General features: G+C 48.2%; 1 protein-coding gene across 2 annotated transcripts in view; it reads left to right on the top strand.

The window, feature by feature from the left end:
- SLC22A3 (solute carrier family 22 member 3) overlaps window positions 1–15,002 on the top strand; it is a gene marked incomplete at both ends in the record, with an annotated part of 57,585 nt that overhangs the window by 34,994 nt on the left and 7,589 nt on the right. For both annotated transcript variants that reach the window (XM_084228824.1, XM_084228823.1), the window contains 2 exons: window positions 9,823–9,920; window positions 10,002–10,216. In XM_084228824.1, the coding sequence (XP_084084950.1) occupies window positions 9,823–9,920; window positions 10,002–10,216 (313 nt within the window). The remainder of the gene's footprint in view (window positions 1–9,822; window positions 9,921–10,001; window positions 10,217–15,002) is intronic.

The raw sequence follows: 15,002 nt of genomic DNA, 5'->3' as shown, positions 1-15,002 counted from the left end.
GTATATGGACAATCACAACATCGCAGAGGTTTGTCTTCCTTTGTACATCCAGTTATTCAGCAGATCTTTCTGAGTACTGTGTTCAAATACCTACTTTTAAAATGACCTCCACTGGAACATTCACCTTCACAAATGTCTCTGGACATGATTCCAGACGCTGCCTGTTTCCCCCAGTTCTCTGGGGCTGCTTCGTCTTCTTTCTCTTTTTTGAACTGTTTTCACTACGCTCACTCTCATCACATAAATAAGTTCAGTAGAACTAAATCTATTTTTTTTCCTTTCATTTACAGCTGAAGAACAGCTGAAATCTTATGTGTAGAGTTGGGAAACCATTTTAGTGTGTGTGATTTTCCTTGTGTTCATGTATGCATTCTAATTGGCTCTTGGTCATCATATCCATTAATGCTAGGAACTAACCAATATATTTTTTGGGTTTCAATAAAGCCAGTCACAGTGCAAGAAAAAGTGGGAACACAGTGTAAGAAGGCTGGAGGGCCAGTGGGAACACAGCAGAACAATGTACATTCGTGTGGTCCAGAGACCAAGCCCTAAGATTGCATAACTTCTCTCTCAACAACCTCCCAAATTGGAATCCCAGGATGGCGCATACCCCTCTGGAAAGATCATCCGGCCTGGAGCAATAAAGGGCATACCAATGAGCGATAAGTGATGATATGCAGGAACTATTTTGTTGAAAAGAAATAAAAAATGGAGCAGCTTACAAATTCCAGAATGCACCAAGGATTGTTAAATTTATTGAGGTCCAGGTCATTTTTTTTTTTTTTTTTTTTTTTACTATTCAACTGTACCTGACTTTCTTTGGAAGAGTTTCTTAGTACTTCCAGTGCACATAAATAGGCATGGAACTAAGGACTTGCTGAGGTACAAACTTGCATAGGTGGTAAATCTGGAAACACTGCAGCTGGAGGCCATTCCGCCATGCTCTGAGCGCCTCTGCAGGAGACAGTTTTGGTTTTGTCATTGTTCTCTGAGTGCGGAGTTGAGTTAATCTTGCTTCTCCTGGCAAGAGCCTGCGTTTGTTTGCTTTGACTTTTCCTTCCTCCACTGTGCCTGTTCTCTCCCTCAACGGGTTCCCAATTGAATGTGAAGCCCACCCTTGGATTTTTTTTTTTTAAGATTTATTTATTCATGCATACAAGAGCTGGGGTGCAGGACAGAGATGCGGGGAATGAGAGGATTCACCAGAGACAGAGTCGGGAGCAGAACAGGCAGATTTAATGAAATCCACTGCTGAGGGGAGCAGCAGAGAGACAGAAGGGGTCTGCTGTGTCATGTTGGTATCTCCCTGGCCCCCTGGGAATCGAACCCGCGCGGCAGAGGCTGCGGACCGCTTCACAGTGCTGCGCTCAACCACCTGCGCCACCACGGAGGCCCGGCCCTTGGATTTTTTGCGCACCCTTATAAAGGAGAGCTTGCTGTGCATGGTAACGTGAATGACATTGCACTGCGCTGGGGCTAAGGACAGGTGCCGGGCTGCCTCCAAGAATTTTGATAAGATTCTCCATACCTTGGGCCTCCCCTGGTGGCGCAGCAGTTGAGCGCTGGGCTGCGAACCTGCCCGCAGCCTCTGCAGCGCCGGTTCCATCCCCGGCCCCCGGCGAGGGTCCCACATGGCAAGCAGACCTGTCCTGCCGCCCGCTGCTCCCCTCAGCAGTGTACTTCATCAGTCTCCCTGTTCTGTTCCCTGCTCTGGTTCTGGTGAATTCTCTCACCCTCCCGCGCTTCTGACTGTACCCAGTGCTTGTATAAATAAATAAATAAATAAATCTTTTAAAAAAAATTAAAAAAAGGTCTCCATACGTACCCCTTTGGGCCCTTGTGGACGTTATGTCTCCATAACGTCCGGAAGTAGAACCGCTGGGCCCCAGGGTGCGTGGAAGCCACGCCCGCACCTCGCAGGCCAGTGTGCTCTATGCACCCCGCCAGGTCCACAGAGGCGTTTTCCAGCCTCAAACTTGGGGATCCTCCTGAGCGCGCCAGGGGTGCATCTCTGGACACCCGTGAGGTTCAGCCGGTCTCCGCGCACCTCACTTTGCTGTCTGGCGGCTCCTCTGCAATGCCTCGCCCTGTCTTTGCTCCTTTTTATTGGATTCTGGTATCATGGCCCCTTGAATTTATGGGATTTCCTTTTACAGCCTAAACATTATCCCCTTTACTGGTTTTAGACACTGTAAGCATCTCCCCCTCTCCCCCATTATCCCTTAGCTTTGCCTATTTTTTCTTTATTGGACCAAAAAATCCTTAAATCCTGACATTGGTTTGATATGAGCGGATCAGTGTGTACTTTTGTGGAGCGTTTGTCTTGTGGGTTTTGTTTAAGAAACAGTCTTCTGCCCTCGAGGGTCACACAGACACTGTCCTAGTAGCTGCCAGCTGTCACTGTCATGCGCAGTCCCGAATTCATCTGGACTCCACATGAGTGTGACTCTGAGCCGGGTTCTGAGCAAGCCCCATCTCCCACGGCCTCCAGGGACCAGAGCTGGCGTGTGGGCGCGCAGGGACCCCACTGAGGGCACATGGTGCACCCCTTCCCAGCCTGCCCGGGTCAGTCTTCAGGGCCCGAGCACCGCTGTGAGGGCACATCCTCTCCTGTCTTCCCCTCAGTCTCTGCTGCTGTGACACCTCCCCGCCCCAGGGAAAAGCCCTGTCACATTTGTTTGTAAGAAATGAAGAAATGTTCCAACACGTGACCCGCAGTTGCAACCGGGTAACCTTTGCTGGGACTGGGGCTGCTCTTTGGGTCCCAGCGGGGTCTCTGGGGGCGCACAGTTGCTGCTGCAGGCCGCGGCCCAATGAGCGGGTGCGGGGTGCCCTCGGGTCAGCGGAAGCAGAGTTGGGGATCTTCTCCCCCAGGCAGCCTGACAAAGCTGTTGGGCCTAGACTCTTTGGACCTTCTCTGTCAGTGCAGAAGCCACTGGCCACGTGGGGCGAGGAGCCCAGAAATGGGGTTTGTTTCAGATGGGGGTGCTCTTAGAGGAAACGGTGCAGTGGATTTCAAATACTGAGAATGAAATAAAGCACATGAGAGAGCTGGAGGATTTCATAAGTTTGACATATTGAAATGATCATAATTTGGAGAAAAAGAACATCTGTTAAAAATAATTTTGAATGTTTCTTTTTACCTTTTTTAATGGCACTACTAGAAATTTTAAACTGATATGTGTGAGTCGCACTCTATTTTTATTTGACAGCCCTATTTTAGATGACTAAGATTTGGTTTTAATGCTTTTTATTTGTTTATTTTTTGTTATTGAAGCGAGATTAATTTATTATACCTGCATAGGGTCTCATATGAGCTGTTGTGTGGTAAATATTTTATCTACTCTTCTTTTAAAGTATAATGAGGTTTTTCTTTCTTTAATTAATTTATTATTGTTATTATTTTAAGCTAAGTAGTACCATTGTTTTACATTCTCGTTAATTTTTGACATACGGGATTTCTCTCCTCAGGTGCGGCCACATTTTTCAAAATTCCAAAGCACAATTTGGCAAATTCCCATTTCTGCTCACTGTATTATTCTTATCATTTATTATTTTTATTGTCATCACTATTATAGCACTATTGCTACCTAGAAGCCTGGCTAAAGCACTATGATGTAAGACACTTATTCCTGGGCCTGATGAATGGGGGTGTCCCCAAGGTGGTGGGCTGGGGGTGCCAGAGACTTTGAGATGTTTTTCCTCCTGGCTGGCCCACTCTCCAGCTCCCAATGCTCGTAACAAAAGACCTATAGGTGGTTTAACTTTGAGGGTGGCGCCTGGTCCTTTCAATCAGTGGACCCCAGATTCTCAAGTAATATTTTATTTGCACACACTTCTTAGGGGTTGGAAGTTTCTACAGCACAGAGCCTGTAGGGAACTTGTGATGACCCTCTCCGTAAGGGCATCGAGCTGATGATTCAAAATACTAATGAGGCCAGTGTCACTCTCCTGGTCCTGACGAGAGAACTGAGTCTCACCCAGTTTTGATAATGTGCTGGGAAGAAATTGTTCTCCATAAAGCAGCCCATCACTGGCCGCCCTGGCTACTGTCTTTCTTGACCACACACCTGTCCCCCATCAGGAAAGTGCTGAACCCCATATTTACAACAGATTGTTTGTAATGTCTTTCTCCTCTTTGGCAATTTAATTAAAATGTCAACTAGAAGAAATATTTCAGAAAGACACCATGAGAAATTGTAAATAGAGCTAGATTAATTGAATAAAATGCTCTTGTAACATAGGATCCTTCATTGTTGATGTAAAACAAAAATCTTGGCAGAATTAAAAGATGAGTAAGAGATGGCTAGAGCAAATAACCATCAGCTCAGTAAATAAATATGAGGAAACCAACCTGTGCAGTGTAACTGTGAGCAATGCCTTTATCTAGGAGTGACGTTGCTAGGCAACAAGACTCCAAACAGACAAATGCTCCCAAGACTGTTTCACCATTTTCCTCTGCTCCAAATCAAAGCTGGCAGACACCACGTAGATGCCATAAACACATGACCAGATATACAATGCCAAGCTTGACACACAAGAAAACATCCTGTCTGGTTCCCTTTCTAGGAGGTTCTAGAAAAAGCAGAACTGTGATGACAGAAAGCAAATGAAGGGCTTCCAGGGCCTACAGGTAGGGGCAGAGGATTGAATGCAGAGATGAGGATGTTTTGGGGGTAATGGAAATGTTCTGTTGCACAACGGTGGTGGCGGTGTGACCCAGAGAAGTGTACACTTAAAATTGCTGAACTGTTTCTTCATAAGTAAGATGAAAAACATATATGCTAACCTGTTATAACATTTCTAGTCTTTTATATCTGACTGTGACTCGGCAAAATTGGTTACCAAATTAACTATGGCAATAATAATAATTTAAGCACAGCTTCATCTCAAAATTGAGACGCTGTGCCAAAGAACTATGGCTGCAGCAGCCACTGGACACAGGAAGCTGAGAAGTCACTGAGTGAAATCTGGCCACGATACGCTTTTAGTCTCTCAAGGTCTTTGGAGACCCAGAAAGTGGGTCATCTTTTAGAATGTCTGCGTCACTGTGGAAAACATGTTAGTAAATCAAAGAACAGCTGGATTTGTTCTGAAATGAGGCAAAATGCTTACTTGCTTGGAAGTACTATTAATCCTTTCACGGGTCAAGAAGGATTGGTTTCAAGGTCTCCATTTGCTCTGCTTACTATCAGCATTTCATAATCTCGGTAGAGGATGTGTGATAGGCGCTAACTCGTGCTCTGGGAAATGAGGTAACTGCTTGATTCTAAGTTTCAGGACTTTGAAATTAAGACTCAAAGTTTTTTACAGAGTGAGTTGGAATACTGAAGCGATTATTTTAATGACTTAATACAAAAATGATTATGCTTGAAGTATTCAGTTAACAAAGCTGAAGCATTGTTCTGGATTGAATTCTGCAGATAATTCCACTTTTGGCAACAAGTAACAGAAAACTAATTTGAACAGGCTTAGACCATGAGGACATCTCCTGGCTCATGTTGCTGGAGTTCTAGAGTTACAGCAGCGCTCCAGGTTGGCCCAGCCTGGTCCCAAACACCTTCTCAAGCCATGGTTCTCTCCATCTCTCCACCTGCGGACAGGCCCACCTGCACACTAGGTGGAGGAGGGCCGCTAAGATCTACTTGAGCTGGCCAATTCCTTATGAATTCCTCAAGGACAGAGTGATGATTCCCTTAGAGGGCATTTAAAGGACTTTTCCACAAGCCCTTTTCCCACTGGTCCACACTGGGTCACATGCCCATCCCTCATTGATTCAGATTCAGTCACATGTCCATCCCTCGTTGGTTCAGAATGAACCACTGTCCGGCCACTGGCGCAGCAGGTGGAATTACCTGGGGATAATCAGGCATCCACCCTACAACAGCAGTCAGTTCTCCTGAGAACATAAATTGATGGAGTGCGTGTGTTGGGGCTTCTATTAAGAAAAAGAAAGGGAGAATTACTGAATCAACACCCCCCAAAAGTATACTAGTGTGTAAATTAAATCCTTTGATTTAAAAGTGAATTGTTTGTTCTTGTTACAAAAATAGGTTTTAATTTTAAGAGAAGATTTGCAGTCAAAAAGAAACAAGCAAAGACCACCATAATTCCACTATCTAATAAGAACCATTAATGAGATGATACCAGCATGCTTTTAAACAATATATGAATATTATACTCTCATATTGCAGACACAGTGTAGCATGGTGGTTAGAAATGCAGACTTAAGTATACACCTCCTGGTTCATCTATTAACTGTGTTTTCTCCTTGGTAAACTACTTAGCTTTTCTGTTCCTGTTTTCGTAAAAAAAAAAAAAAAAAAAAAATTATCTTGGAAGCCAGCTACTTTCATCCATGCATACTTTAAGGCAGCTCTCACACTGCTAGGTTAGCTAGTTCCAACAGAAAGCCCACAAAGCCAAAAGCCCTTATTATCAGGCCCTTTGCAGAAAGTTTGCTGACCTCTGGCTAGACCCTGAGACCTCTGCTGTCTTGTCAAAATCAAACATGTCATATAGTGACTTGCCCAACTTAGAGATGGATCGGAAAAATGTGGCATCTGCAGAGCAAACGCGAAGGTAAGAGACACGCAGCTACTTTATCTTCGAAACAGGGAAGCACCACGAATAATTGAAAAAATCCACAAAACTGTTTATATATAAAATTGTTTACCCGAATTGACCAAAGAATTTGAATCTTGACACTGGATTGAATGAAATTGCATTTGTTCAGTCTTATTTAGTAGTGAGAAATCATAGCTGTAAGTGGAAAATAAGCTTGAAAAAGAAATGAGAGACAGAATAAATTGTGAATATTGCCCTTGGGGAGAAGAGATGGCCGCCATCCGTGTGCTCCCGCGCGCCCCAGGTCTCCCTGGAGACAGGCGCCCCTGATGACCACCACAAAGCCACGTCTGAGTTGTGGAAAAACCCTAAGTGAAAACGATCCCTGAATAAGGGATACATCCATCAAGGAAAACTGCTGTCAGATTATGGGGGTTTTAATCTTTAATTTAAAGATCTTTAAAAATCTAAATTATTTTAGTCAAATGGTGTTTTAACTAAATATTAGATTTTTAAAAACAAGTGCATGCTGTTTTTCTTAAAGATATACAGAAGTGACCATCTACCACAGAGTAGTTTTTTAGAATGGAAAGTTTTCTATATATTTAGCAGTGCGGGGTGGAGAGTAAGAACAAAGTCTCTCCATCAGCTGGCTGGGTTTACATCCTGACTTGGCTACTTTCCTGGTATTTCATGACCCTAATGTCCTGAGCCTTAAGTGTCTTATTTATAAGGTGGGATTAATAAAAAGCCAGTTTCATGGAGTTTTGATGAGAATTAAAGGAAATCATTCACATAGAGTATTTAGCCCTGAATCTATTTTAAAGCCCATAGATGTCGGCCATTTTAATGTGGGCAATACACAGAAATCAGTCGTGGAAAACATTTTGATAATCAACTGTATGATAATATGTTGTTACAATACACTCCATTCTTATCTTCCACTTTCAGTATCCCTGCCTTAATTTTGGAGCAGCAAAGAGGTAAACAACTGCTTCATTGCAGTCTTAGAATTTAGAAAATTAGCTCTACTAGGCATTGTGTTCGTTCAGGTACAGGTCATCTTGCTGCTAAAATAGACTCCAAAAATATAGCGACAGAAAGAGAAAAGTGTCCTTCTCCCGAACATGCCTCCAGAAGGGAGGGTCCAGCACTCACCTGTGAGGTCCTCCCCACTTCTCTTGCTCCTTTGCCATCATTGGGGCTGGGAGGCAAGTTCCAGCTCCTTCACCAGCCATTTCTTCTCCCATCTCTGCGGAAGGGGGCATGGTAGTTGAAGAGTCGTCACCTTTTCAAAGGAGGGGACCCAGAACTGGCCCTCACAGCTGCCACTTTCACTTCATTGCAGAGATCCTAGTCTCAGCCACCAAGAGTTGAAAGATAGACTAGAAGATGTGCCTTTAGCCAACCATGTGCCTGAATCGGTTCTCTGGAGTCTGTTTTCACAAGGGAAGGGGAAGGGATGGATGGCGGAATCGGTTAGCAGTCTCTCACCCGTGGGGTCGTGGGGACTATTGTTTGATTGACTCTTAAGACACAATTGATTGAAGATACAACATCATTTTATGTACCCCAAGCCATGCTATTTAAATTGTGGCATATTGTTTTCCTATCAGCTCTGTTGTAGGATATATCCCAATTTAAGAGCTGTTAAGGTATGGGAAATCTGCGTCTTGGCACAGAAGGAACGGTGTTGGAAAGACTTAGGAAAGAAAGTAATCTAACGACTTCTATCTTGCTGTGTGTGTGTGTGTGTGTGTGTGTGTGTGTGTGTGTGTGACAGAGAGAGAGAGAGAGAGAGAGAGAGAGAGAGAGAGAGAGACGTTCCTTAGATTATGCATAGGCAGGAGAGAGCAAACTTTTTTTTTTTGTGGGACCCTCGCCAGTGGCGGGGGATCTAACTGGCGCTGCAGAGGCTGCGGGCAGCCTCACAACCCACCGCTCAACCACTGTACCACCAGGGGAGGCCCAGGAAAGAGCAAACTTTTGTTGATCCTTTCACTCTATTGTTTGGCATGGGGGGTTGACAAGCTCCTTTCAGTATGGATTTGTTCTGTTTGCCGGACTAAACTTCATTTGATCCGTGTGGATTAAATTCCTGGGACTTCTTGCTGATAAAGAGACTTTTGGCTCAAGGCCTAGGGGAAAGTTTGTCTCAGAGGCTCCTCAGTCTGGGCCAGCTCTGGGCTTGAGCAGGTAGATGGCAGGGCCTGCCTCTCCTAGCCCAGTTCTCACTTAGTAGAAGGACAAACACAGACAGTAAACATGGCCGGGTACTTGGCTTCTGGCTTCAGCATTCAATCTCCACCTTGGGATCACAGGCAGGAGACAGCGGCTTTGCTCCATCTACAACGTAGCTGGGTGGACACCAGGGGCGCTGTGCAGAGCCGCAGTGTGGTGCTGCCCTTCCAGGCTGGCGCTGCCCTCCCAGACTGGCACAGGCGCTGTGATAGAAGCCTGGGGGCAGAGACATAGATGGGGAGTCGTTTGTTCTATCCCGGCTAGAAGAGCCCCCAGGGGAGGTGAAATGAGGACTGGGTGGTCTGGGGCCCTCCCAGAAGAGGTAACAGCGCATGGGAAGACGGTCTCCACAGGGACCTGTCCCTGCTGGCAGCGCCAACCTGGAAGCAGCTGTGATTGGGGAGCTTTGTTGCCCTTCGTGCCTTACACATTAAGGAAAAAGACAATGTTTGTTTAATTGAACTAAAGACAAGACCAACTTCTTGGATGACCAAATAGAGATGAGCTGAATTTCCTTGGACCAGAAACTGGACAACAGATTCCAGCAAATGGACAGAAGCAAAATGATGCCTTTGGCCTGTGCTTGCTCTTGACCTTGGTGCCATTCTCTTGTTTGTCCACACAAGGATTGAGGCTTCCACTGAAAAAGAGACACTTGTTGGGATCCCACCTGTTGTGGCTGCTTTTATGCTTCTTTTCCCCAAGTGAATAAATGCACAAAGGTATTTCACTTGAGGCCCAACCTCCTCTGCTCATGGACTCAGCAGTTTAGCCCTGGAAACTGCTGAGAGCTCCCCAAGACTAGATCCTCAGCGCAGTGACCACATCTTGGAAAACATGGCCTCGTGGGAAGGCTAGAGGGCCAGGCATGCACTGTCGGGCTTTGTGTGGAAAGCGACAGCCCCCGGCGCCTTGACCGAGCCCGTCTGCTCCGGCAGCCTCGGACCAGGCCGAGTCCGCTCTCTGCGCGCGCTCCTGGCCGCCTGTGGCCTCTGAGCTCCCTTCTCTCCGCAGATCACGGTCACGGACGAGGAGGTGAGTAACCCGTCCTTTCTAGACCTGGTGAGGACGCCCCAGATGCGCAGGTGCACGCTCATCCTCATGTTCGCCTGGTAAGTGGGCCTCGGGGGCGCGCGGCCGAGCGGGATGTCCTCCGCCACGCGCCCTTCTCCGAGCCCCCCGTGTCGTTGCAGGTTCACCAGCGCGGTGGTCTACCAGGGGCTCGTCATGCGCCTGGGCATCGTGGGGGGCAACCTCTACATCGACTTTTTCATCTCGGGCGTGGTGGAGCTGCCGGCGGCGCTCCTGATCCTGCTCACCATCGAGCGCTTCGGGCGCCGCCTGCCCTTCGCGGCCAGCAACGTGGTGGCGGGTGTCGCCTGCCTGGTCACCGCCTTCCTGCCCGAAGGTAGGTGTCCCGGCCTCGTTAGCGGCCAGGCCCTTGGAAATAATTTGTCTGGTCCCCAGAACGGGGCGCCCTGGACCTTGGGAGAGCCACCGTGGCGGCTGGTGCTGGGCGCAGCTGTCAGGGACGCAGTTGTTATTTTTCCCCACATTGTGTTCATTGAGATAAAGTAGGGGTACCTCTTGTATGAGCTCTGGGGGCGTTGGGTGCAAACCTCTACAAATGTGCACTTTCACACCCTGCTCACCACCAGACCCCAGCGCCACGCGCCCCCCCCCATGCGGTCAGTGGGGCGCCCCCGAGGCCCCCTCTGGTTCTCAGTTTATTGCTTTGCTTGATTCTCTGTTACGTTTCTCTGAATTCCGCGTTAGTGAGACCGCTCGGTTTGCTGCTTCATCCGTGGAGACTGAGATGTAAGAGATTGTTTCCATCAGCTTTTCTGTTTTCTGTTTTTAGGTTCGTTTATGAGGCAATAGAGTTGTGCAAAATCTAGCTCGTGGGGATGTAGTTTGCTTTTGATGCCCGTATCTCATGAGCGTTTGCCATCACCCTTCACCCCCTGCTCCCTGAGCAGCCGCCCCTAGCTCCCCCTGGCTCCCCCCACCCCAGCCCCAGGTGAGCAGAGGAAGGTGACAGGAGGTGTTGCCTCGACAGGTCACCCAGGGAGGCACCGGCCACAGTGGCTGCTCAGGACTTGAGCATGAAGGGAATAGGAAGTATTTACACGATTCAAAAGTAACAAAATAATAATAATAATAATAATAATAAAAGAGACAGGTGGGCGGTGTGCTTCCCCTGCAGAGCCAGGAAGAGGCTCGCAGAGGCGGGAGCTGCTGGTGAGATGGAGGGAGAAGCTGGCAGGGCTGGGAAGACACGGGTGACTGTTCTGGAGCACAGGACAGTCCCTGGGAGGGACACACGGCGAGGGCTGGGACCAAATCTCTTTTGTCTTGGCTGGAACTTGTGGAGAGGGGCTGGGGCCTGGTCCCAGGGCTTCCAGAGGAGCGGGGTGCACCTCCAGCTGCAGCAGTTTTGACGGTGGCTGTGGAGACAGGTGCTGGGATCAGGAGCCAGGGGGCGGCCTGGCAGGGAGAGGGTGGCTTCAGAGGTGCCGCAGACCTCCATTTGGGGGGACTTGGGGACTGACCGGTGACTCTGGGTGCCCTTTGCGGCGGCCCAGCTCATCCCTGCAGAGTCCACGCAGGCCGGATGGGCGCCGGGAGCACCCAGCACTGTGAATTAGAGCATTTCATTGTTTCCACTGGAGGCCCTGGGGGTGGGGGGTTCCCCGAAGGGACTCTGTGGGCCTCTGTGCGGCACAAGGCTGTCCATCCTTTATTTGTTTGAGACTCCCCCGAGGCTCGGGAAAGAACACCAGGGTCATATCGTGCACGGGAACACTCAGTCTTTCCCGGATGAGTCTGTTGACCACGTGTAAGTTGATGAATTCCCACAACATTAGACAGACCCAATCCAAATAGCATTTCAGAAATGCCTCTCTTCAGAGCAGAATTAAAAAACATAAAAGAGATGAGCAGGCCCTCCTCATTCGGAATGGGGGCGGGGCAGCGCCGGGTCCTCTGCCTCCTCTCCCTGGAGGGTTCTGGTTTCTGGGGCTGCTGGACAATGGACCACGAACAATAGAACATTCTTCCCACTTTCCTGGAGACCGATAGCCTGGAGCCAGGCACCAGCAGGGCTGAGCTCTACCAAAGGCTCCAGGGCAGGCTCCTTCCCTGCCTCTTGGCAGCTTCTGGGGTGTGCTGACAGGTGGCTTCTTCCAGAGGCTCTGTGGTCTGGTGGGTGCCTCTCTCCTAGCTCCTGGTGGTTGGCAGCTGGCCTCAGCGTTCCTCACCATCCCGTCAGTCTCTGCTTCCATCCTCACTTGTCCCTCCCTGTGTGTCTCTGTGTCTTCACCTTTCATGTCTGCAAGACTGTTCCCAAATAACGTCACAGTCCGAGAGGCTGTAGGCAAGCATTTGGGGGTACTGCTCCACTCACTACATGGGCGTCACACATGCTAAAGTTGGGGGGTCTGTATCATCAATCCAAGGCAACACCTGTCCCCCTCATGTTGTAAGTGACCACCACAAAGCTAAGAGTGTGGACAGAGCGGCCACCAGGTGGACAGCAGTCCTGTGCCCGGGAACCATGGGCCGTTTACAGAGAAGGGCGACAAGTCAAGAGCATGGGGGGGCTTCGTTGTTTTTGCTTTACTTTGCCACCATGTGGTCTTTGGCTTATTTGTAAGAGGCAGTTCCCCGGGACAATGTAGACTAGGAGTGGAATGCGGATGTGGACTTGCTGGTGGAACAGGAGTTGGGGGTTCGTTGCATGTGAAATAAGGAAAGTGGGGAGATTGATGACTTCAGTGTGACCCATCACCTCATGGTGTAACTTCGCCCTGGAAGTCTTCTCTGGTCTCTGGGCTGCTCGGGGTCACTTTAACAGGTGGCCATTCAGCCTGACCCCAGAAAGCAAGCAAGGCCGCGTATCCAAGCCAGTGTTGAAGTGACCGGAGGGCTGGAGCCAAGCTTTTGGTAGAGAACACTTTCAGATACTGAAACTGTTTGAGCTGCTACGTTATTTTGTAGATAAAATTTCCCAATTTAAGTTTAGAAACATTCTTAGCACGGTTGGAATTAACTGCTCTTGCTTTGGACTCATTTTATGGGCAGATCATGCGCCTTGGGCTGCCATTAGAGTCACAGGCTGGTCTGTTGGACTGGCGAGAAGACCTTTCAAATCCCTCGAGCCTCCTGTGAAGACCAGATATTACCAGGCTCCTCCCTTGATTGACAGGACCTTACTTTCATTTATTCATTTTTAAAGATTGATTGATTTTCTGCTTAGAAGACCTGGGCTGTAGGCCAGTTACTTTTGACTTAAAGGAGCTTCTGAACTCGGTTGCTGGGGCTGGTGAATTATCACTGGAGAGACTTTCCCCGCAGCCGTTGCTGACGTCATCAGCAGGGTGGCAGCCCCCGTGGAATAGGCCCATCAGCCTTTGCAGGAATCGGCTCCAGAATGACCCCCAGCAGGTTAGCTGGCCTTCCCTCCACTGACCACAGCTTCTTATGGTCTGAGGAATGAAATGTGGAAAGAGATTTGGCCATGTCCTCATTGAAGACTCACTCTTTTAACCCAAATTTTTGAACTCTAATCAAAGTCTGAGAAAGAAAACGCGTTCTGTATTCACCCCCATCCGGCATCTTTAAGTTTTTTCAGGGCGACTACAAACCTAGCAGTTTCCTTATGTCTTCCTTTTGACATGGAAGATTTGCCTTAAGATAAAAAGAAAGAAAATGTTTTCATCAATATTTTTTTCTCCTTAGGTGAAAAGTAATTCCATGGATTTTAATGGACATATCTCTATTAGGAACTTTCACTAGATTTACTTTATTTATTTTTATTATTTATTATTTATTTTTTAAAGATTTATTTATGCATACAAGAATTGGGGTACAGGCCAGAGGTGCAGGGGGTGAGAGGATTCACCAGAGACAGAGTGGGGAGCAGAACAGGCAGACTGACTGAAATACACTGCTGAGGGGAGCAGCGGGGAGACAGGAGAGGTCTGCTGCGCCATGTGGGTAGCTTCCTGGCGGGGGATCGAACTCATGCCACAATGGCTGCAGACAGCTTCATAGGTTGTGTCTTAACCTCTTGCGCCACTAGGGAGGCCCCTATTATTTATTTTTTAATGTAGAAGAGCTGGGGTGTAGGCCAGAGGTGTGGGGGTGGAGGGTGAGAGGATTTACCAGAGACAGAGCGGGGAACAGAGCAGGCGGATATACTGAAATCCACTGCTGTGGGGAGCAGCGGGAGAGACAGGAGGGGTCAGCCCCCTGGCCAGGGCTCAGCCTCAGGCCGTAGCGGTGATAGCGCTGAGACTTAACCTGGGCCACCGAGGAGTCCCCTAAATTTTACTTTAGAGCTCTGAGCAGAGGTCCCACTGAGAAGAGAGGCAAACTGTACTTACTTAGAATCCTGCATCCTTTCTTCCGTCCTTGAGGGATTATTCCCCATAGGCTTTACTAGCTTGACCAAATCCCCCTTCAGAGTGACCCTGCTTCTCTGCAATCGCCTGACTCCACAGAAGAGCTTCAGCTTCGAGGTTCAAAGGACGGTGCACTGCTGTTGGCGGAGAGAAAGTCTCCATGACAGTTAGACAAAGAATTTATTGGAAAATCAAAGTGAGCCTTCCATCCCAGCTGTAGTCAGACGGCTTTTACGCAGCGAGAACTGTTCCAACAATCTCAAGTTTTAATTTAGTTTATGTAAGTAGGAAAAGTGAGTCACCAGCATTAAAAATGTAATTATTCTTGACAGGAGGAGCTTCTGGTTCTAAGTTGTTTTGACGTAAAGATGTGTTGATGTTCCCCACACGCGGAGCTGGCGAGCGCTGGGTTAATCACCCCCCAGGTTGCCAGCACAGGGCTGTGCCCCTTGTTACATCTTTATCAGGTTCCTCGGGCACTCCTGTGGGTTGAAAGGCTGCAGATCCCTCATGGGCTCCAAGGTGGAGCCTGCGAATCTGTGCCAGTGGTTTTGCTGTCAGGCCTACCAGGCCAGGAGGGGAGACTCTCCCGAAGTCTCACAGCTTATTACAGTGCTTATTTTTAAATTGTCTTGTGTTTTTTGTCTTTGCTCCCCAAAGATGTCATCTGCCACTCCAGGATGAACCGAACATTTTACTGGGATGATCATTGTTTTGGTGTGTACATATTATACTCACACACAATGTGCACTTCCTAGTCCATTGTCAAATATGTTGACCCACAGTGCA

This window comes from Talpa europaea (genome assembly GCF_964194135.1).
Source record: "Talpa europaea genome assembly, chromosome: 2".
NCBI lineage: Eukaryota > Metazoa > Chordata > Mammalia > Eulipotyphla > Talpidae > Talpa > Talpa europaea.
The sequence above is the reverse complement of the archived record's forward strand: the minus strand, read 5'-3'. Positions and strand labels throughout refer to the sequence as shown.